This window comes from Chlamydotis macqueenii, chromosome 8 (genome assembly GCF_036417535.1).
Source record: "Chlamydotis macqueenii isolate bChlMac1 chromosome 8, bChlMac1.mat, whole genome shotgun sequence".
NCBI classification, from domain to species: Eukaryota; Metazoa; Chordata; class Aves; order Otidiformes; family Otididae; genus Chlamydotis; species Chlamydotis macqueenii.
The window spans coordinates 2,824,836-2,852,086 of NC_141563.1; the positions used below are offsets into that span (position 1 = coordinate 2,824,836).

Sequence of the window (27,251 nt, forward strand, 5' to 3'; positions counted from 1 at the left end):
CAAAAAGTAAAAGAAACATAACCAACCCCCACAGCTCTGCTCTGCAGTCGGTTGAGTTGGGAGGGATAGTGCTGAAATGTCACTGATTTCATGAGGGGATTTAAACAGAGATCACTCCTGGTTCCTACCTGCCTGTTGGTGCACAGCAGCACTGACTCCTCAGGAGCCCACAGCAGAGTCCTCTGCTCCCCATTTGACCCTCAGCCAGCAGAACCCAGGGCTCAGCCAGGGAGCTGCATGACGGTCTTTCTGGAAGAACAGAGTTTTTGGGAGGGGGGTGATGGTTCTACAAGAAATTGAATAAGGTTTTCTCAGATAAGTCAGTCTTAACCCTTTACTGTTTTGTCTTCCTTCAACAGGCCCCGATGTTCAGAGAAAGGAAATGTTCAACAGCAGCTCCATCACGGAGTTCCTCCTCCTGGCATTCACAGACACACGGGAGCTGCAGCTCTTGCACTTCTGGCTCTTCCTGGGCATCTACCTGGCTGCCCTCCTGGCCAACGGCCTCATCATCACTGCCATAGCCTGCGACCACCACCCCCATACCCCCATGTACTTCTTCCTCCTCAACCTCTCCCTCCTTGACCTGGGCTGCATCTCCACCACTGTTCCCAAAGCTATGGCCAATTCCCTCTGGGACACCAGGGCCATCCCGTATGCAGGATGTGCTGCACAGGTCTTTTTTTTTCTCTTTTTTATAGCTGCTGAGTTTTATCTTCTCACTGTCATGGCCTATGACCGCTACGTTGCCATCTGCAGACCCCTGCACTACAGGACCCTCCTGGGCAGCAGAGCTTGTGTCCACATGGCAGCAGCTGCCTGGGGCAGTGGGTTTCTCTGTGCTGTGCTGCACACTGCCAATACATTTTCACTGCCACTCTGCCACGGCAATGCTGTGGACCAGTTCTTCTGTGAAATCCCCCAGATCCTCAAGCTCTCCTGCTCAGACTCCTACCTCAGGGAAGATGGGCTTATTGTAGTTAGTCTTTGTTTTTCATTTGTCTGTTTTGTGTTCATTGTTGTGTCCTATGTGCAGATCTTCAGGGCTGTGCTGAGGATCCCCTCTGAGCAGGGACGGCACAAAGCCTTTTCCACGTGCCTCCCTCACCTGGCTGTGGTCTCCCTGTTTCTCAACACTGGCATGGTTGCCTACCTGAAGCCCCCCTCAATGTCTTCCCCATCTCTAGACCTGACAGTGACTGTTCTGTACTCACTGGTGCCTCCAGCAGGGAATCCCCTCATCTATAGCATGAGGAACCAGGAGCTCAAGGATGCCCTATGGAAACTCATGCAATTGACGTAGTTTCACTAACAGCAACCTACCTCCCCTTCTCTGCATGTTTCTTAGAGGTTATCTTATCTTTTTCCTCTGTGATAATTCTACTTCTGTGTGATTTTCTATGTTCTTTTACTTCTTTTAAGGCTTGATCCTCTTGCGTCTGAGTCTTGTACCAAAGTGTGTCAGATGTGACCTGTCCAATAGCAGCTCCTCAATAAATTATATGTACCGTCTGCAGTGACTGAAGGCTGGGTACTTCTGCCAAAGTTGCTGCCAAAAAAAATTTCCAAGGAATTGATCTTTTAAAGAACCTTTGGGCTTTGTGTTCTCCTGGTGTTTTGAGTTATGCTCACAGTAAATTGGGTTCAACTGGACCAAAAATTGTGGTTTTAAAAGCTCTTTTCTTGGAGTCCAATGACAGTGGAGATGGTGTATGGGCTCCCTATTATCTCCTCAGGCTGCATCATGTATGACTGCACTGTTGGCATGTTCAGTCTCTCTGCAAATTAGTTTAGAGAGGTCAGGACAGGATGGGGACTCTCCATGTGCCTTGGGCTGGGAGTGAATGGAGACTCAGAAGGCGAAACAACCTCAAAGGTGAAATTTCTCACAAGTGAAGCAGTGAATCAAGGTTCCCACAAACAAGACTCTCCAGTGACATCGGGTCAGTGCCAAACAGGCACAGGGAGGTGAGACTGGAGAGATGTGGGAGCTGCCTAAGGAGCCCCAGGGCCAGGACAGCTCATCAGCAGAGGACCAGCCCAAGGCATTGTAATGACCTCTCTGCTGGGTTTCGGGAGGAGTCCATGAACCTCAGACATGGTGAGGAAGTTGATGAAACCTCTCCAGAAGTCAAAGTCAGATGCAAAGTCCAAAGTTTCTTGGAGCCTTAATGGGCCCCACTGAGGGACATTACTGACAAAGCCTCCCTGGGGCTGGTGTGAGCAGAAACCTGGAGGCAGAGGTGACAGGCAAAGGCAATGTCGAGGTGGCTCTGATGCTGAGTGAACCTGGGTGTGTCACATTAAGCCAAAGTGTCCAGCCCTAAATCCCAGCCCCTAGGAAGGGAGATGCTGTCCCTCACAAGTGGCTCAGGGCTCTTCCTGGGGCACTGTGATCTGGGAAGGTGTGGTGCCAAGGGCAGGACTATGGTACGACATCTCCCAGGCTGCTGGATATGGACAAGGAGGCAAGGACGCCCTAATGCTCTAAGGATAGGGTGTCTCATAGCCATCAGTGGCAGACACAACAGCTATTGACAACGGGAAAAAAGACCTCATCATTTCGGGGGACTTTAAGCCTTTCCACGTCCCCCTGCCATCTCCACCACGGGCTGCCCTACAGCATTGCCTCACCTCTGCCTCCTTCCCCACAGGCTGTGCACATCCACCCTGCTACTGCACCTCGCTCTCACCTGAGCATCTTCCTTCCTTTACTGATATCTCTCTGTCCTCCCTGGCCCTCCCGTGAAACACAGAGCCTTGGGCTGATCCAGGGTGACCTGCCGCACAACAACACTGCTCTTGAGTGACATTTCTTTCTCCTTACGACCACTCTGGACCTTCCAAGATGAACATTAGGGCATTATTTCTTTCTTATACTGTATTGCACTACAAAGAACAGCACCACCATCTCTGAAACCACCCTTCAAGAACTCTCAGGCTACTCCTGTATTCTCTGGAGCATCCAGAACTTTGGGCCAAAGAAGACCTTGTCTTTCAGCTGTCTCACAAAGGTCACATGCACCAGGTCCCAAACACCTTGGCAGCAGACCTTCTCTGGACACTCTCCAATTCCTTCCCACTTTAAAATGGAGATCCCCACACTGGGACACACCTGTGTGTGTGGGGCTACACAACTTCTGAGAAGAGAAGGATGTTAACTCAGGTTGTCTGGGTAGCCCATGCTCCTCCTTAATACAGCGTCATATGCAGCTGGCCTTGTTCATGGTGAGCGTGCACCACTGGCTCCTGTGGTGTCCCTCATAGTGCCCAGACCCTTCTCCTCAGGGTCCGTGCTCAGCCAGTCAGGTCTCAGCGTGCCCTTATGAATTTGATTAATCTCTCCCCTTTGCAGAACTGGACACTACTCCTTGTAAAACTTCCAGAGGTTTCTGTTGGCCCAATCCCAGGTTTTCTCAAGGTTCCTCTGCACTGAGCCAGCTGTTCATGTTTGTGTGCAGATGGCTCACCATGATAGTGGTGTCTCTCACAAGGTAACAGCAGCAGGAGTTGCAGGGCACTACAAATAACACCTCCGGGAGAAACTGGGGGGCCGGGGGGATCTACAAGTCACAAGGCCACAGATGTGTGCTCGGAGGGGAAGTTGCCCTTTATGGGAGAGAGCAGCAGGAGGGCCTGGAGTTCTGCCTGGGGACAATGAGTCAGCTGAGAGCTGAGTGGTCAACATGAGAGGGCAGAACAACATGGGCAACACTGTGGTTGGTGGATGTCTGGTGTGACACCGTGATCAGGAAGAGGAAGTAGATGAGGCCTTCTGCAGAAAACTACAAGTATCATAGAATCATAAAATCATAGCCTATTTTGGGTTGTAAGGGACCTTTAAGGGTCATGTAGTTCATCCGTCCTGTAAGGAACGGGGACATCTTCAACCAGATCAGGTTGCTCAGTGCCCTGTCCAAGTTGGTCTTGAATGTTTCCACAGATGAGGCATCTGCCACCTCTCTGGGCAACCTGGTCCAGTGTTTCACCACTCTCATTGTAAAAAGAAGCCTCATGTTTGCAGGCCCTGGTCCTCATGGCAGACCTGAACTATCCCAGTATTTGCTGAAGGGGCAACATAGCAAGGAGGTTTTTGGAGCACATTGACAGCGTCTTCCTGACAAAGGTGACAGAGCAGCCAGTGAGGTGAGTTGCCCTGTGGGACGTCATACTTACAAACAAGGACGAGATGGTCAGAAACGTAGAAGCCAGGGGTAAGAAGGTAGAGTTGAGGTTCCTGAAAGAAAGGGACAAGGCCAAGAGCAGGGCTTCAGGTCAGCAGGCTCTGGCCTACTGAGGGACCTGCCTTGATGAATCCCATGGGATATGGCACTGCAGAGAAAAAGGGTGCAGAGAGCTGTTGGATGGTCAAGGGTCTCTCCCAGCTGCAGAACAGCCCACCCCAAGAGACAGGAAGTCATGCATAGTTGTCAGGGGGCTAGCATGGATGAGAAAGGACCTCCTGATTAAAACAAAGCATGAAGAGGCAGCACAGAGAGGGTGGAAGCTGATTGCCTTCCAGCCTCAATGGTTCTGAAATTCTGGGCTGGAGAGAGCCATTTGTGTGTGTGTGTGTGTGTGTGTGTGTGTGCTTGTGTGGGCATGGGGGAACAGGGGGGATGAGGGGATCCCAGGGCTAGCTGCTGGATAGACAGAGGGTCTAAAACCAGCTCCTGGAGGGAACCATACTGTGTGTGCTTCTGCAGAGTGCTATGAACATTTGCCTCCTTTTCATGTCATTGAGTCTTCATAGCATGAAGCTGTATTGATGTTCTTAAGAGAGAGATATTTCATGTTGTGTACTGGTCAGTGTGCAATGTATACTAAACAAAAGACAAAACCACAAAATGAAAAATACACCTCCCAAAAGGAGCTCTCACTCCTGTGGTGTGAGGAGGATGGAGGGCTTTGAGGGGAGGATGTCACAGACTTGTACTACCTACTGTGAGGGTTATCAGAAGACACTTTGGTGAAAGGCAGGAGCACAGGAGGCAAGGAGTGAAAAGAAGAGATGGTCAGGCTCAATATAGGGAGACACTGTTGCAACACGTGGACAGTGAGACATGGGAAGCCATTTCCCAGAGAGTGTGCGCTTCATCCATCCCTGGAAGTTTCTCATACCCGTCTGGATAAAGCCAAGAGCAACCTGGTGTGATCCTGCTTTGAGGAAGCTGTTACTCCACAGATATCTTGACATCCTTGGCCTCACCTTTAATTTACTGGCTCATTTTCCCCCTCACAAGTTCTTCACTGTTACCATCCTCACGGCTTCCAAGACCTCCAGCCTACCCTGCCTGGCTGAGATGGAGTTAATTGTCTTCATAGCAGTCCGCGTAGTTACAATTTGGGGATCTGTGACCGAAACAGTGTTGGTAATGCATCATTGATTTAGCTGTTGCTGAGCAGTGCTTGCACAGTGCCAAGAATTTTTCTGTTCCTCACACTTCCCTACCTGGAGGTGGGCAAGTAGTTGAGAGGGGACACAGCCAGCACAGCTGACCCCAACTGATCACGGGGATATTCTGTACCACATGATGTCATGCTCAGCAATACAAGCTGGAGGAAGAAGGAAGAGGCGGATATTTAGAGTTTTGTGATAGAATCCTGCTTTCCTGAGCACCTGTCTGCCAATGGGAAGTCATGAATGAATCCCTCGGTTTATTTTGTTTCTGGGCACAGCTTTTACTTTACTTGTTCAACTTTCATCATCTTGACCCAGGAGTTTCTCTCACTTTGCCCTTTCTGATTCTCTCCTCATCCCTCAGGAGAGACGAGTGAGCGAGCAGCTGGATGGGGGCTTAACAGCCACGTTATGGACGTATTTCTGTTTTCACTTCAAAGAGTAACAGTACCATGCTCTACAATTTCTTCCCCTTCTTGATGATGATAAATGTAATTTCTTTACTTTTATTCCTGTCATGCCTTCTTACTTGACTGGGCAGCTGTAACATAACAGAGTTTACTCTGGTATGGAGTTTTTAGAACAATGCTTTCCCTCTCACTGCACACTCTGTGTTATCATTTCATGGTAACACCTCTCAGACAATATTGCCCCTCATTCCTTTCTGCTCTCTTTCATCCTTATTTCAACTGTGTGTGAGAGGAGTTTATTTTGCTGCCCAAAAATGTCAAGGACAGATCCCAAACTGGTGAAAAGCACAAAGAAGGGCAAATATTCATGGGATGGACACTGGTACACCACCATTAGCTTTGGAGCTCTGAAGACCTAACTTTTCAGCAGAGTGTCTGGAAGGTCTGAGACCCCTCTGTCTGCTCTGTATATCAGTACTGAAGAAGATATTACTGCAGTCAGAGGCGTTGTTTTGATTCTCTTCACAGACTAAAGCACCACATGGGTCAGGAGATATTTCAGGACACCTCAAGAGGCATCATAGTCCTCTGGACTGAAAAATGGAGTCTCAAATGTAATGGCATCCCAACACTTGTGTTCAGGGATCTGATCAGAACACACATCTCCATTTCTGTCATGGTGCTTGAGTTTGCTCAACTAGCCCTTGAGTTGATCCTCATCCACAACTGGTTGTTCACCTCCATAGCAAGAGAACCAACAAACCATAGCCTTCAACACAAAGGGCATCCTCCATGCTCATCCTCCCTGACAGTCTCTCCAGCAGAGCCTCTATTCCTGCATTGCAAAACCCCATGTGAGGAAGCTGTCCCACCACATCTCATTTAATCCTAAACCACCACAGTTGTGTGACAAGCCCTGGGGCTCCAGCTCCTCCTGCCTGTGACCCATCTCCTCCTGGCTGTGCACATTTGGGCCGTAGCGGCTCAGCCGTGGCACCAGGGTGGAGTGCAGACTTCTCAGAGGGAAACCTGAGCAGTGACCCTGACCAGCAGACCGTTGTACATGGAGCTGTGCTGCGCTGCACGTGCAGCCTGGCCTTCACGCCTGTGCTGTGCAGAGCAGAGCATTTGGCTGCAGGACAACTTCAGCAGCTCATTGTCACAGCGGAGCCTGCGGGCAGCACCCACCCAGCACTGGCCCTTACGCCTGCTGCGTGGCCTTGCCTGTATCCAACAATGCGGGAAGGTGTTCTCATGAGAACATCATTTCTGTCTGACTGTAGAGATGGTGAAAAGAGTTTGGCTTTTGAGAGACGTTCCTGCAGTAGCTTGATCAGAACAGAGGAATGTCGTCTATGGGTGAGGTCTGCATTGCGTGCTGTGTGTGGGTCAGAGGCCTCTTCAGTGCCTCATCCCCTGCGGTTCCCACCATCTGGAAGGGACCTAAGGAGGTGACATGCAGGCGCCTATTTAATGACCACTTGAAGAGAGGCAAGAGGAATCCCACTTCCTGGGCATTTGTTGCGGGCATGGGAGGGAGCTGAGTCTCCTTCCAGCCCCAGGAACACAAACTGAGGAGAAGATGCATTCACAAACTCAGTTGAATCCCTTCCCTCAGCAAAGGTAAAGGTGATCCCTGCCCATCTCTATCTGGGTGTCCTGTCTAACAATGTGCCAAGAAAAGTTTATATTTACAGAGACTCTGTCAGTAAAAAAGGAATTACTCTGCTGAAAAACAGTCTCTTTCCGCAGCTGAGAATGGAACCATCAGTGATGGCTTCAGGCTGTTTCCCAGCAGGCTCCCCTGCAGCCCCAGGGACAGCTGGAGGGAGCCCAGAGGGGACAGAGAAAGTGCTGCCTTGGGCTGGGCCTCTGCTGCTGAGCAGGGCCGGGCTCCTGGGATGCAGGGAGCTGCTGGTAACAGGGCAGCGCTGCAGAGAGACAGCTCTGCCCAGGAGCAGCTCCTCTGCCAAGCGCAGCAGGGCTGAGGGCTCTGCCTGCAGGAGCTGAGGGGAGAGGAGCGAGGCAGAGAGAGGTGAAAGGCAGCCTGGGGTGGGAGGAGAGTTGAGAGCTCAGTGATTGAGAAATCTTCACAGCCCTGGATATGGTAAGTATTTGGATGCAGGGCAATGCAGCTGGAGGGACACCCAAAAGCTATCCCAAAGCATATATGATCTTCAAGGAGGAGTCTCTCATTTTCTCCAGAGCAGAGAGGAGGAGATGCTCCAGAGTAGGAATTCCCTGCCGCTCTGTCAGAGGGACAGAGCATGATGGCTGCCTTCTCCCAGGGACGGCTGCAGGGGTGTTAACATGTGTGTGCAGCCAGGGGTGCCCAGGGCTGTCCTTCAGAGCAGGGTCCCTGCACCCCAGGGGCTGTGTGCTGGGGCAGGGACTCTGCCTCTGCCAGGCTCAGCACTCAGCCTCCCTTTGTGAGCTCCCCAAGGCGCTGGGAAAAGAAGCTGTGGGTGGGAGGAACAACTTCTGGCCGATCAGGGTCCTTCTGCTGTTGAGAGGGTGCTGTGCGGGTCAGGGCTGCTCACAGCTCCACATCACCACTGGGAAACTTCCAAGGGGATGTTTCAAGAGGACGGTCAAGGCAGGGTTTGCTATAGAGATAAAGAGATTTCCTGAGTGTGATTTTTTTTTTCCTGCTCTGAGGGTAGGGGACAGATAGCAGGTGAGGAGAAGGGAGGGAAAGAAATAGAAAAGGAGCTGTCAAGCTTGGACAAGTCCTTGAGACTCCTGAGCTGTAACTGTGAGTGCTCAGCTGGTCTGCTAAGAGCCTCCTCAAGTGCCTTCAGCCACTCCTCTGCCCAGGACAGCACCAGCATCACCCTTGCTGCACCCAGCAGGGTTGTCCTGCCCTGGCCTTTGGAACCTCCAAACAGGAACAGGCACCCAGCCAGTGCCCTGCAAACAGGCAGGTGTGTGTAGGGCCAGCGTGAGTGCACAGAGGCTGGGATGGGGTCTGTGAGTGCTGACAGGGAAATGAGATCAGACAGGAAAACAGCTGCCAGGAGGAAAATCTCCAGGCATCACAGTTACGATCAAGGACTGAGGGGAAACTAAAAGCAGAAACGTTATGGGAGGGAGAATTCAGAAAACTCTGTAGCATCCCCTCCAGTGCAGCCCCCTTCCTCTGAGCAAGCCCCCTGGCCTCCTCTCCCACCCAGCCAAGCCTCTGCCCTCAGGGCTGTGGGGTCCCAGCCATGAACCCCCTCCTCTGCAGCCAGAGCTCCAGCAGAGCCGTGCTGCAGCTCTCCAGTCAGGTGCCCACGGCCCTCTGCAGAGCACAGGGGCTGAGAGCAGCTGCCCAGCAATGGTGGTGTCAGGGAGGGGGCACGCACAGCTGGGGGAGGGGGACGCTGTCCCCAGTGCCCGCCTGCCTCTGCCCTGTCCTCTCTCAGCCGCACCCTGGCTGTATTTGCCCTTGTGCCTCCACCTCTCTGTGGTGCTGCTGCTGGGATCTTGTTCTTGCTGTCAGGCTGTCTGGGGAGGGGAGTTCCAGCTGCAGAGTCCCCCCCTGATCTTGTGGGTCCTTTCCTGCAGCTGTGTCCATGGGAACAACTGTCCCAGCTTTCACCTGTGGGGCTGTGGGCACTGCAGGCTGTGGGGCTGGGGCATCAGCTGCTTTTCCCTCAGTGAGATAGAATCATAGAATGAATCATAGAATCATAGAATGGTTAGAGTTGGAAGGGACCTTCAAAGGTCATCTAGTCCAACCCCCCTGCAAGGAGCAGGGACATCCCTGACTAGGTCAGGTTGCTCAGAGCCTCATCCAGCCTGGCCTTGAACGCTTCCAGAGATGGGGCATCCACCACCTTTCTGGGCAACCTGTTCCAGTGTTCTATAACCCCCATCGTAAAAAATTTTTTCCTAATTTCTAATCTAAATCTACCCCCCTCTGTTTTAAAACCATTACCTCTCGTCCTATCGCAACAGGCCCTACTAAAGAGCCTATCCCCATCTTTGTTGTAGGCCCCCTTTAGGCACTGGAAGACCGCTATCAGGTCTCCCCGAAGCCTCCTCTTCTGCAGGCTGAACAGCCCCAACTCTCTCAGCCTGTCCTCATCAGAGAGGTGCTCCAGCCCTTTTATCATCTTCGTGGCCCTCCTCTGGACCTTCTCCAACTGGTCCATGTCCTTCTTGTGCTGGGGGCTCCAGAACTGGACACAGTACTCCAGGTGGGGTCTCACGAGGGCAGAGTAGAGGGGGAGAATCACCTCCCTCGACCTGCTGGCCACACTTCCATTGTGAAAACACTTACATAAATTTTTAGACGTCCTTCTATGCTGTGAGTTTCCCCCAAGCCTGCCAAACTGTCTCTTACCATCTTTGTGTTATCTGAAATTCCCATAGATAAGCACAGAGATGCTATGACCAAAGAAATGCTGTTGAGCTGGGCTAGAAGTGAGGTGCTGAGACCTTGAGTAAGGGTGAGATATTTAGTGGTCTGCAGTGGATCCCTGTGCTCTCAGCAGTGTCTGGTGGCATCTCACAAAAATACAGCAGTGTACTCGCCCTTAATCTCAGAATGCTGCAAGCCCAGATCACGTGTGACTGATGGACAGAGCAGCTCCCCTCATTCTGCTCTAAGCCAGAGGCAATCCTCTTCATATGCAGGATTCACTCTGTTCTCCCTGAGTGCAGAAGAAATGCTGAGACTTACTTACATGCTAAAACATTCCTCAGAAAAAAAAAAAAAAAAAAGAGGGATTTTTTTCAATTTTTGAGTTTCCATCTGCTTTTCCTACCATCTTCATTTCTGAGAACAGGAAATGCAGATGCTGACAAGCCCTTCTGCATTAGGGGTGATTTCATCTGGCAAAGTCAAGCACCAGAGCTGGCCGCTGTTTCCACCATTCCCATGAACTCACTGCTGCAGAGCAGCGCTGACACCTGGGCAGCCAGCGGGCAGAGGCCCAGCTCCTCACGGCACATTCACCCAGCACCAAACTAGAGCTTCAGCAACAGAGATGAAGGAAGGTCTTTAGAACTGGAAAAAATTAAAAAAGGGACAGAGTTTTTAGGAAGGGAAGAGTCTGCACAAAATTTCTTTAATTTGGCTCAGAAAAGTCTCTCTGAGTTTGCAATGACTTTTCCTCCTTACAGGGGTTCCCATGCCCAGAGGAAGGAAATGTCCAACAGCAGCTCCATCACTGAGTTCCTCCTCCTGGCATTCGCAGACACACGGGAGCTGCAGCTCTTGCACTTCTGGCTCTTCCTGGGCATCTACCTGGCTGCCCTCCTGGCCAACGGCCTCATCATCACTGCCATAGCCTGCGACCACCGCCTCCACACCCCCATGTACTTCTTCCTCCTCAACCTCTCCCTGCTTGACGTGGGCTGCATCTCCATTATGGTTCCAAAATCCATAGCCAATTCCCTGTGGAAAACCAGGGCCATCTCCTACTCAGGATGTGCTGCACAGGTCTTTTTCTTCTTCTTTTTGATGTCAGCAGAGTACTGGCTTCTCACCATCATGGCCTATGACCGCTATGCTGCCATCTGCAGACCCCTGCACTACGGGACCCTCCTGGGCAGCAGAGCTTGTGTCCACATGGCAGCAGCTGCCTGGGGCAGTGGGTTTCTCTATGCTCTGCTGCACACTGCCAATACATTTTCACTGCCACTCTGCCAGGGCAATGCTGTGGACCAATTCTTCTGTGATATCCCCCAGATCCTCAAGCTCTCCTGCTCAGACTCCTACCTCAGGGAAGTTGGGCTTCTTGTAGTTAGTCTCTCAGTAGCATTTGTCTGCTTTTTGTTCATTGTGCTGTCCTATGTGCAGATCTTCAGGGCTGTGCTGAGGATCCCCTCTGAGCAGGGACGGCACAAAGCCTTTTCCATGTGCCTCCCTCACCTGGCCGTGGTCTCCCTGTTTATCAGCACTGCCACGTTTTCATACCTCAAGCCCCCCTCCATCTCCTCCCCATTGCTGGATATGGTGGTGGCATCTCTGTACTCAGTGGTGCCTCCAGCAGTGAACCCCCTCATCTACAGCATGAGGAACCAGGAGCTGAAAGATACAGTGCAGAAGCTGATTCAATCAGCTCTTTCTCAGAAGCATTGAGCTGCCCATGTCTCTACAGAAGTGCTTGCAAATTCACCTCAGCGGTCTTCGCTTTGGGGATTTTATCTATGCTAAGCATGTTTATCCATGCCTGCATACACTCCACTTCACCAGAGGCATGGACCCAGCCTGTCTGACCCAGAGGTCTGTTCACGTGTGTCTGACACAAGGAAATTTCTGCATTCTCAGTGTCTGGAGGTTGGGCTCTTCTTCCAAATTTGAGGTCAGGCTGAAGGAATTGCCCCCACAGTGCCGTGCTGCTGTGCTGGGGTTCTCCATGGGATGAGGGGAGGAGGGTTGGGGCAAGGTGTTTGAGAATGGGCCAGGCTGAGCCTTAACATGTGGGTGTCTGGTTCCCTTGGAGATGGTGAACGATCAACATTCCACACAGGGATCTGCCTGGGACTGCCAGCCCACAGCTTTCTCACCACAGCCCCTCACTATGCAGAGCAGGGCCTCCAGCTCAGGGCTATGTGGAGAGCACAGGGAGGGGTCAGGGGCAGCAAGTCAGGTCAGCATGGACACACTGCCCTGGAGAACGGCTCTTTGGGGGCAGGGACATTGCTGGGGAAGAGCAAAGGAGCAACTCTGTGCTTCCAGGAGGGGGTCAATGACCAAGAGAAACCTATTTCTGAATGCACCAGCTTGGGGCAGCTTTCTCTATTGCTGGGGAGCTGCAGCAGCCTGAGGAGCCCCTGGGCCAGGAGACTTTTCCTGGGAGAGGGGCTGGCACAGAACAACTTGTTGGCAGTGGACAAGAAGGATGTCTGGGAGACAGGCACAAGGGACACACGGAGACACTGTCCTCTGTCTCTTCATGCCTTGGGTTGCCTTCAGCCCTGAGACACCTCTGTTTTCTTCCTTCACTCTCCATGCTTGGATGGACCTCAGGAAACATCCATGAGCATGGAAGAAGCACAAACCTCCTGGACTGAGTTCCCATCGCTGCAGGGGAAGAGGAAAGATTGTGAGACACATGGGAGTGCAGGGATGCAGTGGGGGTGTGTGGCAGTGTGTGTGTAAAAGAGAGGAAGAAGATGTGAAATGGTGAGGGGTGGGAGTGTGTCATGCTCAAATGAAATATGTTCAGTTTTGATGTTGAGGCAGCAGAAGAAGGAGGATGCGCGGTTCAGGGCTGGGACACGGAGCTAAAAGGAGGAGTCAAGGGATTCAGGGGTTGGCATCTTTAGTACCTGAGGAGCATTAGCAGGGCTTTGGAAGAAGCTGCACGGGTGATGGGGAACTCACAGCCATTGTGAGTTCAGTCAAACTTGGGACAGCAAGGGGTCAGAGTGAGGTGGGGAAGCAGGGGTGGAGATGGTCTCTTTGTTGCGACTCGAACCCCCCAACAGAATGGAAATCCTTTTCCTTTCTACTCTGGCTGCTGTCTCTTCCAATGAGGCCCCTGAGAAAACATGAGTTCCTTACAGCCACAAGGCTTTTTTCCCATTCCCCACTCTCCATAGAGGCTGGGAGGTGTCCTACTGCTCTCCTGCACTCAGCATCACACACCTTCACTTCTCAGTGCTCCCATGAATGGCCGTCAGCATCCCATGAGGAAAAGGGTATTGGGTCACTACAAGATCATCCTGCTCAATGGAACATGTCAAGGGCTTTCACAGTCGCCTTAACACTGGATTTTCAACCTGTAAGCAGTGCCTCTGACTTCCTACTTCACCAGCTCGCAGGGACAGCAACCTTATCTCCTCATTCCTTCATGGGCTCTTCAGTGATGGCCCTCAGTGGAGCCCACTGACATCCCCAGAAACGTGGTTTGCTGCTGACTTTGACTGCTCTAGAGGCCCCTTGAATCCACTTTCGGTGCCTGCAGTTCAGGAACTTGGCAGCAGAGGGCTCATTAACATGCAAAATGCCCTAACAGGCCAAGTCTCTGGGCATAATTCAATTCCTCCGTTCTTATGTGGGTAATTTGAGAGGCTACAGGAGTGTAGTCAAAGTACAAAGTTCTCAGTGATCAATGTCAGTAAGAAACAATTTATTCTTTATGCACCATGCCATTTTTTCTGCTTATGCATTACGTGCCATCAGCAAACTCCTGTTGATACTGATCTGGAGTCCTGATTGAATCTGAATATGTACGGAAGTCAAGACCCTGTATGTCAGACACTCTATGGGCAGTCTTCATCCCCGTGTACAACCTCACATGTCTCTCCTCAGCCACCTGGGACTGACAGCACCTCTCTTCAGATCAGAGCTTTCTCCACTCCAGCCTGTAGCTGCCTGATTTCACCCATTGACACCAGTTTCCACTTGTTTTACTTGGGGAATGACGTGCCCCTGGATACAGAATGATGTTTCTTAATTATAAAAAAACCGAAACTAAATGAATTTCTAGTTCAATTTGAAAAAAAAAATGCACTCCTCTGCTGTATATTAAGCCCACCTTACCTCCTCTGAAGTTTGCTTTCCACAGTGCATGGCCTTAGACCAAAGGAAAATACATTTTGTGCCAAGCACAGAGCCCAGGAGCCCCCAAAGCACTCCCTGCGCTGGACGCAGTTTGTCCATATTTGCTCACAGCATATCACACTCTGAAGCCATCAGCTCCCTCGATTCACAGAGGGAAGCAAAGGGACAAAGTCAGTGAAAAGCTCTTTTTTGAACAGCCTGCGCTAATCGCAGCAGATCTGGGCTATAAAAATGTTTTCCAGCAGGCTCTGCAGCATCGAGACCCACTCATTTCTCATTCTCCTCCAACACTGGACAGCTCGGGTGCCATTATTCATATTTTCCCTTCTCCTCAAGGGAGAGAAATGAGTTGTATCAACTGAGATGCTTTGGTCTACCCTGCCTGTCCACCATCTCCTGCTCCAGAAATGCTCCCATCAGCCCTGGGTCACATTTCCCAGTTCCATGTGGGGGCTTCAGGTGCCCCTGGGTGTCCTGGAGGCAGTGGCCACCTCTGTGTGGGCAACTGCATCAACCCCTGTATGACGGTATCAGGAAGAACTTGAATCATGTGCAGAAGAGACATCGTAGTAACAAATGTGTAAGAAGACTTCATTCTGAGAACTTGGACACTGTTCTGTAGAGTCTCATATTTATTTTTCATCAACCATGGACAACAACGAACAAGCTGTTGACACATTCCCTCAAGATTTTCCCTCAAGATTTTCCCTCAAGATTTTCGCTCTGTTTTCTTCTAACTGGTACTGTTTGAGGTTTCTCAAGTAACCTCTGATCTGATTCCTATCCATCATTGGTTGTGTTCCTATAGAGTCCTGCCATGAGGCACAATGGCTGAGGAGAATTTGTTGGTGAAATACGAGGCAAAGAGGACATGGAGTATCTCAGATCTATCTCCACCTACTCTTACTGAATTCAGCAGGGTCCACATATTATCTTTATTTCTTCTTTAATTGTTTCTAAACTAGTCACATCTTATTATAATGCCCTTGAACTGCCTTTTGAATTTCAACTGAGTTTTGAAACAGATAATACCTGTGCTTGGAGGATGCTGTCCTTCAAGACCAGGTACACTGAGCTTTGCTGTCCATCAGTGCTGCTGACCATGAGATCCCCACTAAAACTCCCCAAAATACGCCAAATTCTGCTCCACTGATGAACAGAATCTGCAGACTTCTACTGTTGTTCCACACTCCTCCGAGCACCTCAGATCTCACTGTTTCAGGGTCACAACAGCCAAACTTCACACCACTGACCAGCTCCTCATTCTCTGTAAATATCAGATCCAGGTTTGCATTGCCCTTGTTGACCCATCTGGCAGCTGTGACAATAAGCTGTCCTAAAGCCACCTGGAGTGTTTGCATGCTGCTGTGTTCCTCTTCCAGAAATGCCAGGATCATTAAAGTCCCCATGGAGGCCCGGGCTCCTACATCCAGAGACTTCCATGGGGTGCTTAGAAAAGATGATGACAGTGGCAGTTACTCCACTGAGCCCAACATGAGCCAGCACATTGTGCTTGCGGCCCAGAAAGCCAGTCACATCTTGTGCTTCATTAAAAGACGCATGGCCAGCCCGTCAAGGGCGGTGATTCTCTCCCTCTACTCTGCTCTCATGAGACACCACCTGGAGTACTGCGTCCATCTCTGGTGACTCTAACATAAGGATGTGGACCTGTTGGAGCAAGTCCAGAGGAGGCCACAAAGATGATCAGAGGGCTGACACACCTCTTCAATGAGGACAGGCTGAGAGAGTGGGGGCTATTCAGCCTGGATAAGAGAATGCTCTGGAGACACCTTCTAGCAGCCTTCCACTACCTAAAGCAGGCCTACAAGAAAGTTGGAGAGGGACTTTTGACAAGGGTATGTAGTGATAGGACAAAGAGTAATGACTTCAAAAGAAACGGACTAGCTCGAGATGAGATATAAGGAAGCAATTCTTCACTACATGAATGGTGAAGCACTTAAAGAGGTTGCCCAGAGAAGCTGTGGATGTCCCCTGCCTGGAAATGTTCAAGATCAGGTTGGTCGGGGCTTTGAGCAACATGGTCTAGTGGAAGGTGTCCCTGCCCAAAGCAGTGGAGTTGGAACTAGGTGGTCTTTAAGGTCCCTTCCAACCCAAACCATTCTATGATTCCTAAAGCAGGCCTACAGTCAGCCTCAGCTCTGTGCCTGGCAAGGTCATGGAGTAGATTCTCCTGGAAACCATGCTAAAGCACATGGAGAGCAAGGAGGTGGTTGGTGACAGCCAACATGGCTTCACCAAGGGCAGATCATGCCTGACCAATTTGGTGGCCTTCTAAGACAGGGTGACAGCATTGGTGGACAAGGGATGAGCAATGGATATAAGCTACCCTGACTTGTGCAAAGCATTTGACACTGTCCCACACGACATCCTTCTCTCTAAACTGGAGAGATATGGGTTTGATGGACGGACCACTCGGTGGATAAGGAATTGGCTGGTCAGTCACACACAGGGAGTGGTGGTCAACCTATGGCTCAATGTCCATGTGGAGACGTGCCGTGAGTGGCGTCCCTCAGGGGTCCATGTTGGGCCCGGCCCTCTTCAACATCTTCGTCGGTGACATGGACAGTGGGATAGAGTGCACCCTCAGCAAGTTCGCCCATGACACCGAGCTGTGCGGTGCCGTCGACACGCTGGAAGGGAGGGATGCCACCCATAGGGACCTTGACAGGCTGGAGAGGTGGGCCGGTGACAAACTCATGACGTTCAACCAGGCCAAGTGCAAGGTCCTGCACCTGGGTCGTGGCAATGCCAGGCACAAATCCAGTCTGGGCGGGGAATGGATTGAGAGCAGCCCTGAGGAGAAGGACTTGGGAGTGCTGGTAGATGAGAAGCTCAACATGAGCTGGAAATGCGCACTTGCGGCCCAGAAGGCCAACCGCATCCTGGGCTGCATCAAGAGGAGCATGGCCAGCAGGTTGAGGGAGGTGATTCTTCCCCTCTACTCTGCCCTGGTGAGACCCCACCTGGAGTACTGTGTCCAGTTCTGCAGCCCCCAACACAAGAAGGACATGGACCAGTTGGAGAAGTTCCAGAGGAGGCCACGAAGATGATAAAAGGGCTGGAGCACCTCTCCTATGAGGACAGGCTGAGAGAGTTGGGGCTGTTCAGCCTGGAGAAGAGGAGGCTCCGGGGAGACCTGATAGCAGTCTTCCAGTACCTCAAGGGGGCCTACAAGAAAGATGGGAGAGGCTGTTTAGTAGGGCCTGTTGTGATAGGACGAGAGGTAATGGTTTTAAGATAGAGGGAGGTAGATTTACATTGGATATTAGGAAAAAATTTTTACACTGAGGGTTTTAGAACACTGGAACAGGTTGCCCAGAAAGGTGGTGGAAGCCCCATCCCTGGAAACATTCAAGGCCAGGCTGCATGAGGCTCTGAGCAACCTGATCTAGTCTGGGATGTCCCTGCTCCTTGCAGGGGGGTTGGACTAGATGACCTTTGAAGGTCCCTTCCAACCCTAACCATTCTACGATTCTATGATTTGGGAGAATACACGGTATAATGGCCAGAGTCCCGGCAATGCAAATACAAGTAAAGGTCAGTATTTCTTCTCCACTCATTAATATACTTCCTGGAAATTCCTATTCTTGCATGGTGGAAAGACATCATCATTTTAGGAAAAGGATTCAATTATCTCAGCTGTTATAAAGGTATTCATGTGATTTTTAGAAGTTAGAAGCAGTTCTTCCTCCTTCCAGGCAGAGCTCAGCTGTCTGACCAGGGACATAAAGTGCCCCTTGTAGAGGCCCCACTGTAGCTGAGGTGTTTGCCTGGGACTGGTCGCTGTCAGACAGGACAGGAGGTCTCGTACAGAAGAGCAGGGTGCCTTGGATACTGATTGCATGGGCCAGGCAGAGGGTCCCAGGGCACCTGAACTGGCACCAGGCGCCTGTGTCACTGTACCTGAAGACATCTGTGTCCCTGTAGCTGCATCCCAGATCAGTTTTGGAAATGTCTTTTCCTTCTAAAAACAGAAAACAGTCACAAAATCCCCCCAAAGACTAGTATGTTAAATCAAAATGAACAAAACCAAGGAGAAAAAGAACACAAAGAATTTAATAAGATGAAAAGCATATTAAAATATTTCTTCACTTTAGATCTTTGCGTTTACTTCTTCATTGTTTCATTTTTCTGTAAAATTTCCTGCACATTTCTGCACAATCAGGCCTGCAGCATTAATTGATAGAATTTTGTTTCAAGCACAGACCCCAGAGCTCCCCAAAATCTTCCTGTCCTTCTCTGGCCATGCCTCTCCTCACTCATGGCACAGAGTCACACCAAGGTATCGAGCTCTCTCAGCTGATGGGGGCAGCAGTTTCAGTGAAACACTCTAATTTTTGAATGGCCGTTTCTGCACAAATCTCATCATAGCTGTGTTGCAGTGACTTCTTAAAGGAGCCTGTAAGGCATCTGGTCATTCTCTCTTTTCATTCCCTGCAAGATTTCATCTCCCTGTGTGCTTCTGTAGATATAACAGGTATAAATACATATGCATATATATTTATAGACTTGTGTATAAAGACAGTTATTTTGTTCAGAGAAACTACTACATCTATATTGACATAATTCATGTTTCTTCTTCTGCCTCTTGCTCCTTCCTTCCTTCTCTTCAGTATCATTGGCTTTGTGCGGAACTCAGGGTGTACAAGCCATCTGAACATCACCTAGGTCAGCTCGATGGACATGAGGTTTCTCAGGAGTTCCCTCTCCATCTGGCATCATCCACAAACAAGCTGAGTGTTTACGCTGCTCCCTTGTTCATCAATAAAGATATCTACCAGTGTTGCCCTAGGTGTTGGTCGCTGATGGAGGCCACTATAACTGGTTGTACTGTGACTGCATGGCTCAATCAAGTTTCCACCCACCTATGATCCATTCACCCACGCCAGAGCTCAGTGGTTTGGATACAGAGAGACCAGGGGGCCTGTGTTAAAGGCCTTAGTAAAGCAAGGGCCCACTAAGTGACATTATTCTTCATGGAGAAAGCAACCAGGCTGGTCAAGGGTGATTTTTATTTGCCCTTGCTGACTCTTCCCAATCTTGTCCATTTCAGGCCTGGAACCTTCTTCCAGGCAGATTTATTCCACCATGTTACCAGGGAATGAGGTGAGGCTGACTGGGCTGTAGTTCTCCAATTCCTCCCTCTGACCATTCTTGAAGATGGGTGAAACATCTGCCTTTCTGCAGTCAACAGCCTTCCCAGAGGGCCCTGAAATTTCAAGGACAGACAAACAAGGACATTGTCCAGCTTGCCCAGCACCTTTGGGTGTATCGTGTCCTTTTCCATGGACTTGTTTTCTCACATGAGTGGAATGTGCCTCACTCAAAAGAGAGAAGCTGTAATACTTTTTCTTGAGGTGAAATAATAATTAGAAAAAGTTTGACATATTGGATGGAATTTAACAAAGTTTAACAGTGGTTTACCAGGACAAGGAAAAGGATAAGGAAGTCTCTTTTGCCAAGTCATGAAGTTCAGAGTGGATCCTCTTGCTTTAGAAACTCCTTGTGAAACCTAGGTGCTGCTAGGTCCAATCTCAGTTTCAGACTTGGACAATGGTTTATGTCTAATGGAATTATCTGTACAAAGTTTATGATAATTAATATTGAGTAGCTACATGGATTAGTAATGTTTCATTAGGATTAATTCAGCATGCTATCAGTCACTTAGCAGGGATCCGTCCTCAGTAAGGCATCTCCCCTCCTTGGGCAGAGATTTATGCCAAGATGAGATCCCTTACTCTTTTTACCAAAACTAAGATCCCTTAGTCTCAGGTGAGGGATCTCAAACTGTGAGAGGCGTCCCTGCTCAAAGGGAGAGTCACCTGGCATGCTGTCCAGCTGCCATTCAGGGAGAGCTCAAACTGGGCCCATCCTGATGGTAGTATTTATAGAGCAGTTGGCTGCTAGTCAATAGCACAGACAAGATAGACGTCATCATTTTAGCTCTGGTGTCTTCTTCTGTACTTTGGTTATCTTGCATTTTTTGGGCTTCAAGACCACCTCTCAATTTTTTTTTTTTCTGAGGCACCTTCTCTCCCTTGTGCGTGAGCCAGGACCTAACAGCTCGCAGGTTCACTGCAGGCCATGAGTTATCCTTAGTTGACTTAGGCTCCTCAGTCAACCCAAACTAGAGTACAGCTACGGGTCCAGTGAATCCATCACAGAGACCTTGCTAGTGAAGACAGAGGAAAAAAAGACACAGGGTACTTCAGATCTAGCTCATCTACTCTTCCTAAATTTGAACACAGTGTAACCAGTCGGTCAGAAGAAGTGATTATCCTGCTGTATTTAGTATTGATACGGCCTCACCTTGAGCACTGTGTAGGTGTGGGGCCCACAGTTTAAGAAGCATTTTAAGGTACTTGAATGCATGCAGAGGAGGACAACATGGCTGGAAGGCATGTCCTATGAGGAGCGGCTGAGGACAAACTAGGTTTGTCTAGTTTGGAGAGAAGGAGGCTGAGGAGCGACCTCAATGCTCTTTACAGGTTCCTGAGGAGGGAACGTGGAGAGGGAGGTGCTGAGCTCTTCTCCCTGGTATCCAGGTGTGGGAATGGCTCAAAGCTGCACCAGGGTAGTTTTAGACTGGACATTAGGAAGAATTTCTTTACTGAGAGCGTGCTCAAACCCTGGAACAGGCTTCCTAGAGAGGCAGTTGATGCCCCATGTCAGTGTTTAAAAGGCATTTGGGCAATGCCCTAACAGCATGTTTTAACTTTTGGTCAGCCCTGAAGTGGTCAGGTAGTTGGAATAGATGATTGCTGTAGGTCACTTCCAATTGTAAAATTCAATTCCATTCAGTTCTGTTCTGTTCTGTTCCATTCTATTCTATTCTAAATTCAACTGTGGCCTACTTCACATTTATTTGGGGGTTTTTTAACTGTTAAGGAAACAGTAGTAGCTCATCTTGTTGCCCTTTGACATTCCTTGCAAGCTTGAATTTTGGGGAAATTTAACTCCCCTAAGATAATCCCTATTTCTCCAGACAACTTTTCTAAACTCCACCTTTGCAGCCTGTCCCTGCTTCCAGCTCCTGCGTGCTGCCTTTTGGCACTGCAGCTGAGCTGTGAGGTTCCTGGTTAGCCCAGCCAGTTTCCTGAGATGAAGGCTTGTTTTCCTGAGTATCAGGACAGACCTTTCCTGTGCTTGGAGGAAGATGTCCTTAAAGAACTCTCAGCTGTCATAGATTTTTACCTTTCAGAGCTTCCTCTCCATGGGATCTCCTACAACAACAACCCTGAGCAGGCCAATGTCTGCTTCTCTGAGATCTCAAACCTGAGTTCTCTTGCTCTTCTGTCTTACTTCCCATGTGTCGTAGTTTAGCCTCGCTTGGGACCTTGCAAGAGAAGAGTTTTCTAGCAGAGGTGACTCTGCAGTGCCTTGACCAATCTCCAGGAACACAAGGGACCACTAAGAATGTCCCTGGGTGGCAGGGCCTGTGATCCAGCCACGCTGTGGACATCGGTGGCGTAGTTTTTCTTTATGTCATCAGGGACATGGGTAGAGGATAAAGGAGAGGAGAACTGTCAGGGCTTGAGAGCACAGGGACATGAGTGGTGACCCTGGTGTGATGTTCCTCCCAATCCTGCAGTACCCCTGGGTGTAGATGGGATGGATCTTGCATGCTTGCCGTGGTGCTGGTGTTCAGATGCTGCACATACCAGGCCCCTTTGGGAGGCTCTGGGGTTTCTGCCCAGCCCCTACTCCAGGGGGACATGGCTTTCCTGGAGGTTCCATGCTGTATTTGCCAGCCACAAGCAGTTGTACTGGGCACCCCAGTTACCAGACATGGCACTAGCGACCTTTCTTATGCCATTGAGGGAAAACCTTGAAATAATGTGAGTGCCTGCGACAGAGGGATGTGCACATGCAGTTTTGCAGTGAGCTGAGCTCTACTGAGTATAGAGGATGCGACCTAGAGAGAGATCTGACTCCCCTTCTGGTGCACTCATCCTTTTGGTCATCTGGAAGTCCAGCAGCTGCCTTGGAAATGTGTCTACCAGATGTTCAGGTGCCCTAAACACTGAATGCAATCTGAGGTAACAAAGTGACCCCGTCCTCACAGCCCCACAGCTGACACTCAGGCAGGTGCAGGTGTCCCATGTGTGCTCCATCACAGCTTACAGAGATGTACACAAGTCTTGGACTGTCCCTGGCACCTCCAGTGCCTAGCAGGTGTTTGTCTGTGAGCTGGTCACTGCCACCATCCATCCCCATGGATGATGGTGGGAGCTCAGGGAAGTGGCTGGCCTGTAGCCCCTATTGTGTGCACACTGAGCTGAGGCAAGAGGATTCCTGACTCCTGCGGGTCTGTGGGGTGTGTTGGGCAGAGGTGAACCCCACTCTAGGCTCTGGGCTTCTCACCAGAGAGGAGACACCTGTACAGACTCAAATCCCTGCCCTGCGTGGGTAGAAATGACCCCTGCCTGTCCCTGCCGTGGTGTCCTGCCTGGCAATGGGACAGGGATCGGGGTAAAGGCAGGTGAGCATTGACATCTCTCCTGGATGACAACACCATGGAAGGACAAATCTCACTTCCAAAATCAGTCTTGACAATGTTCAGAGAGAGACAGTGATTACTTCACTCTGCATCAGCCTACACTCCCCAGGAGAGACAGGGCTGCCTCCCAGGTGCTGTCAGACCTTGGAGCCCCAGGGACATCTCCAGGGAGACCAGGAGGGCAGAGAAAGTGCCATCTTGGGCTTGTCCTCTGCTGCTGAGCTGGGCCAGGCTCCTGGGACAAAGGGAACTCACAGCAAACAGGCAGAACCGCAGAGAGACCGCTCTGCCCAGGAGCAGCTCCTCTGCCAAGCGCAGCAGGGCTGAGGGCTCTGCCTGCAGGCACCGAGGGGAGAGGAGCGAGGCAGAGAGAAGTTAAAGGCGGCCTGGAGTGAGGGAACACTGAGAGCCCACTGGAGGAGAAAACTTCACAGCCCTTGACATATTAAGTGTCTGGCTGCAGGTCATTGAAGCTTCAGTTTCTTGAGGAATTTTGTAAAGCTGGCACCTCCCCCAGCCTGCGGGATCTGTAAGTACCACTCTCAGACCTTCTCTGCTGGAGAGGAGGAGATGCTCCAGAGCAGGAATTCTCTGCTGCACTGCCAGAGGGACAGAGCACGACGGCTGCCTTCTCCCAGGGACGGCTGCAGGGTGTGAATGTGTGTGTGCAGCCAGGGGTGCCCAGGGCTGTCCTTCAGAGCAGGGTCCCTGCACCCCAGGGGCTGTGTGCTGGGGCAGGGACTCTGCCTCTGCCAGGCTCAGCACTCAGTCGGCCCCAGGAGCTTCCCACGGCGCTGGGGAAAGACGCTGTGGGTGGGAGGAACAACTTGTGGCCGATCATGGTCATTCTCTTTTCGAGAGGGTGCTGTGTGTGTCAGGGCTGCTCACAGCCCCAGATCGCCCCATTTTCAGAGGGTCCTGTTCAAGAAGGACATAAAGGCAGCATTTATCTGAAAGTGAAATGAGCCTGCGCTTTGTGTTTGCTCTTGTTCTGTTTGGTGGGCAGTGGGAGGTGGAAATTCATTTCTCTGCTCTGGAGAAGGCACTGAGACACAAATTCTCATGAGGACTTTTCTGAGCGGCTTTTTAGCCCCTGCATCCACAGAGACGTTCCTGGGCAGTGCCCTGTTGCCAGGAGGTTTCTGCAGGGTAGAGCTGAGCACTCAGTGGGTGAGATGGGGTCTGTGACCACTGACAGAGACACGGGGAGAGGGGAACAGCCTCTGGCAGGGACAGCTCCAGGATGCACAGGGAGGGGCAGGGAGTGTTAGGGAGCTGCTCAGAGATATGTACTGCGAGAGGGGATATAGGCATTTCCCTGCAGGGCAGATGCCTTTCCCAGAGAACCCTCCCGGTCTCCTCTCCCCCTCAGCAGAGCAGCCCACCCTTTAACATCATGGAGACTTGGGTATGAGTTGCCTTCCCACCAGCCCAACCACCACAGAGGAGAAATGCTCAAGTGTCCGACCATGTCTCCTTGTCTTCCTCTATTGACAGGAGTTCTTTGGCATGCTCCTCTCTTCTCCGCGCTCCCTTCTTCTTCCCCTTGGATTCACTGTGTCCTGGTTGAGGGTTAATTGGCAGCTCAGACACTGATGCTGGGGGTCCTCTCATGCAGATGTATCAATGGAGGAAAAGCATCCAAATTGCTTCTTATATTTTGCGGTATGGGAGATGTAGCATGTGGGGCTGGCAATGATCTGACCCTTCTGTCAGGACATCCCACCACTGAAACATTCAACTGTTTCCCTGGAGGGTCCTGCTGGATGGAGGCTGCTTTCCCCAAGAGCACAGCTCTACCATGGAGAGACATAGCAGTCCCATAGCTGCAATGGGAGATGCCCCATGGAGAAGACACCTCTATGCTGAGGTCATGAAAATGCTGCTACTGGGCATTTCTATGCGGGCAGCTACAATGAGCCCTCTGTGTCCCTGGCTGGGCGAGGAGAGACGAGATCCTGCTTGGGTGCGATGAGATGAGGTGAGGCGTTTGCAGGTCTGCACTTGGAAACGGGACTCCTACGCTCTCAGCAGTGTCCGGATTCTTTTTGGGGAAATGTCTGTGTGTGAGCCTCCTCCAGCTCAAAGATGTGCCAGCACAGGTCAGCTGACACCAGCGCTGACGGACAGAACATCTCTCCTCATCCTGCAGCATGGGACAGTTACCTTGTCGAAGGACCTACAAAATTTTTCTCAGAGAAGTCTGCCCTATTCTCGCACTGTCTTTTCCTCTTTAGATAGTGGCTCATCAAAAACATAAGAGATGTCCAACGGCAGCTCCATCACTGAGTTCCTGCTCCTGGCATTCACAGACACACGGGAGCTGCAGCTCTTGCACTTCTGGCTCTTCCTGGGCATCTACCTGGCTGCCCTCCTGGCCAACGGCCTCATCATCACTGCCATAGCCTGCGACCACCGCCTCCACACCCCCATGTACTTCTTCCTCCTCAACCTCTCCCTGCTCGACCTAGGCTCCATCTCCACCACTGTTCCCAAAGCCATGGCCAATTCCCTCTGGGACACCAGGGACATCTCCTATGTAGGATGTGCTGCACAGGTCTTTTTCTTCTTCTTTTTGATGTCAGCAGAGTACTGGCTTCTCACTGTCATGGCCTATGACCGCTACATTGCCATCTGCAAACCCCTGCACTACGGGACCCTCCTGGGCAGCAGAGCTTGTGTCCACATGGCAGCAGCTGCCTGGGGCAGTGGGTTTCTCTATGCTCTGCTGCACACTGCCAATACATTTTCACTGCCACTCTGCCAGGGCAATGCTGTGGACCAGATCTTCTGTGAAGTCCCCCAGATCCTCAAGCTCTCCTGCTCAGACTCCTACCTCAGGGAAGCTGGGCTTCTTGTGCTCAGTGTCTGTTTCGCATTTGGCTGTTTTGTGTTCATTGTTGTGTCCTATGTGCAGATCTTCAGGGCCGTGCTGAGGATCCTTTCTGACCAGGGACGGCACAAAGCCTTTTCCACGTGCCTCCCTCACCTGGCTGTGGTCTCCCTGCTTATCAGCACTGCCATGGTTGCCCACCTGAAGCCCCCCTCCATCTCCTCCTCATCCTTGGACCTGGTGGCATCATTTCTGTACTCGGTGATGCCTCCAGCACTGAACCCCGTCATTTACAGCATGAGGAACCAGGAGCTCAAGGATGCCATTAATAAAGTGATTTCATGGATGTTTCTGAATAGTGATACACTTCTCATCACTAACAACAGATGACTCTGGTGCTTTGTTTAACATTCTTATTGTCGTCATTACCCTTATCATGATCTGTATTCTTATCATTATCATTATCGTTATCATTGTCATTATTGTTATTTTTATCATTTTGGTTATCATCACTATTGTTATCAACGATGGAGCATGGAAATGGATTTCTCAGTCATTTTTCAGCAGTCAAACACTTCCTGTCTTTCTTCACAGCTGATTCCCACAATGCCCTAGACCAAACCTGACCTTTTTATTCACTGTATTTGTATCATTATATTGTAGATTGTTCTTATCTCTTTTCACAATTTTTTCCCCTCACTTATACTGAGGTATGACCTTGCTCTTTTTCAGTTTTGAGCCTGTATAAAATTCTACCTAATAGTGGGATAGAGCTGACTGTGTCCTAGCACCTCTGCAATAAAATGAAATCTCCCCAGTGCTGTGCCTGAAGGTTGGCCTCTTCTTCTAAAGGTGGTGTCAAGAACTGGTCCAAAAAACTGTACTCCAAAGAGGTCTGTTGCTCCGTGGGTTCAGGAACAAAAACTTTACAGTGACCTTGTGATCAACGGTTGGGTTTAGGACTCACTTGTCAGTGACTAATCACAATGGGGAGAGTGAATGCTCACTGAGGTACATACCCGGGCTTTCCATATGGCAGAGAACCCCTTCAAGAGGGGAATCTGGAGCTTCCTGGAGAGTCCAGTGGATCTCCTGGAGCAGCATGTGCCTTTGGTGGGCAGTGACTGGCACCTCACATAGTGATGGATTGCCCACGGTGGAGTCATCTCAAGGTAAAGTCCTAAACTAAGGCATCCACAAACAAAGACAGACTCTGCAATTGCACAAGATGCAGTGGGGACCCAGCAGCCTCACGCTGGAGAAAAGTTCCTGTCACCCTGAATGAATTACCACTGGCTGGATGGAGAGGCATAACTGGATACCTCTAGCGTTCTTGGAAATGCTCCATAGACCCCTAAAACCTGCCATATTCAGCAGCCATGATCCCCACCCAGCTGAGTCTTCTTTTCACTGTGACCAGCACGGCCAGTGCGGGGTCACCCATCCCCAGGCACCACAGCACATATCCTCCACAGAACATCACCAGCTCATGGCCGGTGGGTAGCATGAAGAGGTCAGGGCCTGTGGGAAGCATGCTGGTCAGATCAGCAGAGGTGTGAGGAGACTTTAGAAGGGAGGTGACC

The 27,251-nt window shown here is 50.6% G+C and overlaps 2 protein-coding genes and 1 pseudogene across 2 annotated transcripts; all 3 read left to right on the top strand.

The window, feature by feature from the left end:
• The first annotated feature begins 382 nt into the window (after nucleotides 1-382).
• LOC147599855 (olfactory receptor 14A16-like) lies at nucleotides 383-1,303 on the top strand. The gene has a single exon (XM_086753690.1). The coding sequence runs from the start codon at nucleotides 383-385 to the stop codon at nucleotides 1,301-1,303; it is 921 nt and encodes a 306-aa protein (XP_086609816.1).
• A 9,645-nt stretch (nucleotides 1,304-10,948) lies between these two features.
• On the top strand, nucleotides 10,949-12,170 carry LOC147599856 (olfactory receptor 14J1-like; annotated as a pseudogene).
• Nucleotides 12,171-25,098: 12,928 nt separating this feature from the next.
• Nucleotides 25,099-26,058, top strand: LOC147599857 (olfactory receptor 14C36-like). The gene has a single exon (XM_086753930.1). The coding sequence runs from the start codon at nucleotides 25,099-25,101 to the stop codon at nucleotides 26,056-26,058; it is 960 nt and encodes a 319-aa protein (XP_086610056.1).
• The last annotated feature ends 1,193 nt before the right edge of the window (nucleotides 26,059-27,251 follow it).

What these genes read in the sequence shown, in the direction of transcription:
- LOC147599855 (XM_086753690.1), top strand. Translation starts at nt 383, where the DNA reads ATGTTCAACAGCAGCTCCATCACGGAGTTCCTCCTCCTGGCATTCACA.
- LOC147599857 (XM_086753930.1), top strand. Translation starts at nt 25,099, where the DNA reads ATGTCCAACGGCAGCTCCATCACTGAGTTCCTGCTCCTGGCATTCACA.